Here is a 2,500-nt window from a genome sequence, read left to right as displayed (position 1 = left end):
CAAGAATAGAGCGGTTTTCAATTGAGTGTCGAAAGTAATTAGATAATTACTTTGGTTTATTCATGATTACTTCACTCAGTGATTGGTTCAAAATTCTCGCGCCATTTTTTCATCCAATCAGAAGTGAAACCAAAACCAATCGTGGCTCACGCGTGCACATTTTCCCGCGCTTTGTGTCGGCTACGTGTAATTACTTCGAGTTTTGATTGGTTTGCCAGATTGTCTCAGTCCTTTTTGATTGGCCAAAGTAATTACTTTAGTTTTGGTTTTACGACACTCAATTGAAACTCGCTCTAAAAAGACAAATTATAAAAAGTCATAGCGTCTTAAATTTGTCATCAGAAAATTCATCCACAATCAAAAGAAAAAGCAACATTATTATTATTATTATTATTAAATTATCAGTTTACTGGTTATTTATAAATTGTATATTTAAAGTTATTGTCAAAATGAAACTAAACTCCTCTCTGCCACTTGGATTGTTTTTCTTTTCTCCTTGTATGCAAACTTGAGTAGAGGTGGCTCTTAGCGAGCATATTGCTAGGCAATTCCCTAGAGTCAAAGCAAAGTAGAACCATTTACATGTAAGTTTAGTTATTTTATTTTATTTTACTCTAATCAAAAGTAGATATAGAAAGCTCTAATATATTAATTACAAGGTAAAAAATAATGAGATGAGAAGGGCACGATTATTATAGTGAATACAGACAACATGTGGCACCAGTGTAAGGTCTTCTTCCTTTTAATCATTGCCCTTTTTTTATTCTCTTCACTAGGTGGACATCCCCCTTGCTGCATTTCATGAAGTTATGAAGGCAAATCAGCCATTAAAAGCAACACAATTGTTGAATGCAAAGTTTGAATTTATAAGACAAATGGTTCGTAAGCAGTGATTAATTTTGTTGACTTGGATTGGTTGAAGTTGAATAGCTACTATTTCAGTACAGCTGTAATGATGTGATGTGTATGTGAGGGAGGGGACACGTGCAATTACACAATTTTAGAAAACACTTGACTGTTCCCGACGTGCACAACAGCGATTATGTCAGTTTTTCAAACTTGTCTTCTTGGTATTGAACTCTGGGTATAGAAACAGTATTCTTGTTTAATGGTACAAAATATGACAGCTGATCATTAGAGTAGACATTCAAGCTTATAAACACAGTAATGGAGAATCTTTTTTTATCTTTTAGGATGTGATGTCTGATGATGACATGTTTCATTTTGGAAGAGAGGGATGTTCTCATTTCAGTCCAGACTTGTATCTCCTTCTTAGGGTGATTGTAAAATATAATATGTCATTCAGTTGGTCACTAAGTCAGTCTATCATACTGTTAGTATGTCAATAACTTTGCTTGCTGAGCTTCTACTTTTAGTCTTAAATCTTTTTTTGTTGACTTTTACCTGTTGCAGATTCTTCACTTGAGCATCACTGAGTTCAAGCAACTCTTGGAGGAACAAATTCAAGCACAAAGAAGTGAAACATTTGATGACATTGTTCCTCTTTTGAATCAAACAGATAATCAAGCAGATGAGGAAATGAGAAGGGGGGCAAGTCAGAGGATTTTGGAACTTGTGTTGAAAGCTGAAAAAGAAAATTTGAAGGAAAAAAGGGTAGGAAATGGGAAAAATTCAGAAGAAACAAACAAGAAACAGAAACTGGAAAGTGGAAGTGATGAAGAACTTGAAGATTTGAAATGCACATCAGAGATCAAATTATCACCAGCCTCAAATGGTTGTACAGAAACTTTTAACACTAGATGTGAGAATGAAAGCAATGTGGTTGGAGTTGGTGGGGCAGATTGTCATCCCATTGTTGAAGGAGATTTGACAATAATTAACGGAGGTGAAAATGGGAGTAGGACCAGTAACAAAGAGATATCTGAAGAAGAAAAGATGTGTACAGGCAAAGAAAGAAGTAATTATGAGTATGATCAGGATGATGCTGTTGGCGACAACAAACATGATGATGATGATGATGATGATGATGATGACTATGATTCCATTGATATTGATGATGATGATGGTGATAATTTTAATGATAATGGGGAGGTGGTGGAAGATGAAAAGGGAGCAGATGAGGCGGAGGAGGAGGAGGAAGAATCTGATCAAACTCTAACTTATGGTGAGTAACAATAATTTCAAAAGCATCTAACAGATGAAAAAGAATTGCTCATATTTGCTCATACGACAAGAAAAAGCTAAAGCCCCTCAACAAACCAACATTGTCCAATCAGGTACATGTTCCAGCATATGCAACCGCCTGGGGAAGTTTCTCTTGGGCCCAGTTGTTTAGGTTTGTTTAAAAGCCGATTAAGACCAATCTGCGGTTAAATACTAACCAAGGGCTGAATTTTGCCTGTCAGAAAAGCCTTAACATTGTAATTTTATGTTGAGGGAAAGCAAAAGTCAAAGTCAACATTGCAGACTAAAAATCTTGTATCAACTTTTTTTGTATCAGAAATAAAGTGCAATAAAAGTTAAGTTCCAAGTAATCTAG

At 35.4% G+C, this 2,500-nt stretch overlaps 1 protein-coding gene across 3 annotated transcripts in view; it reads left to right on the top strand.

Annotated features, from left to right (window-relative positions):
* LOC137977583 (N-lysine methyltransferase setd6-like) overlaps positions 1-2,500 on the top strand; it is a 24,649-nt gene that overhangs the window by 15,841 nt on the left and 6,308 nt on the right. For all 3 annotated transcript variants that reach the window (XM_068824848.1, XM_068824850.1, XM_068824849.1), the window contains 3 exons: positions 777-878; positions 1,194-1,277; positions 1,414-2,125. In XM_068824848.1, the coding sequence (XP_068680949.1) occupies positions 777-878; positions 1,194-1,277; positions 1,414-2,125 (898 nt within the window). The remainder of the gene's footprint in view (positions 1-776; positions 879-1,193; positions 1,278-1,413; positions 2,126-2,500) is intronic.

The sequence above is a fragment of the Montipora foliosa genome, chromosome 11 (genome assembly GCF_036669935.1).
Source record: "Montipora foliosa isolate CH-2021 chromosome 11, ASM3666993v2, whole genome shotgun sequence".
NCBI classification, from domain to species: Eukaryota; Metazoa; Cnidaria; class Anthozoa; order Scleractinia; family Acroporidae; genus Montipora; species Montipora foliosa.
The sequence above is the reverse complement of the archived record's forward strand: the minus strand, read 5'-3'. Positions and strand labels throughout refer to the sequence as shown.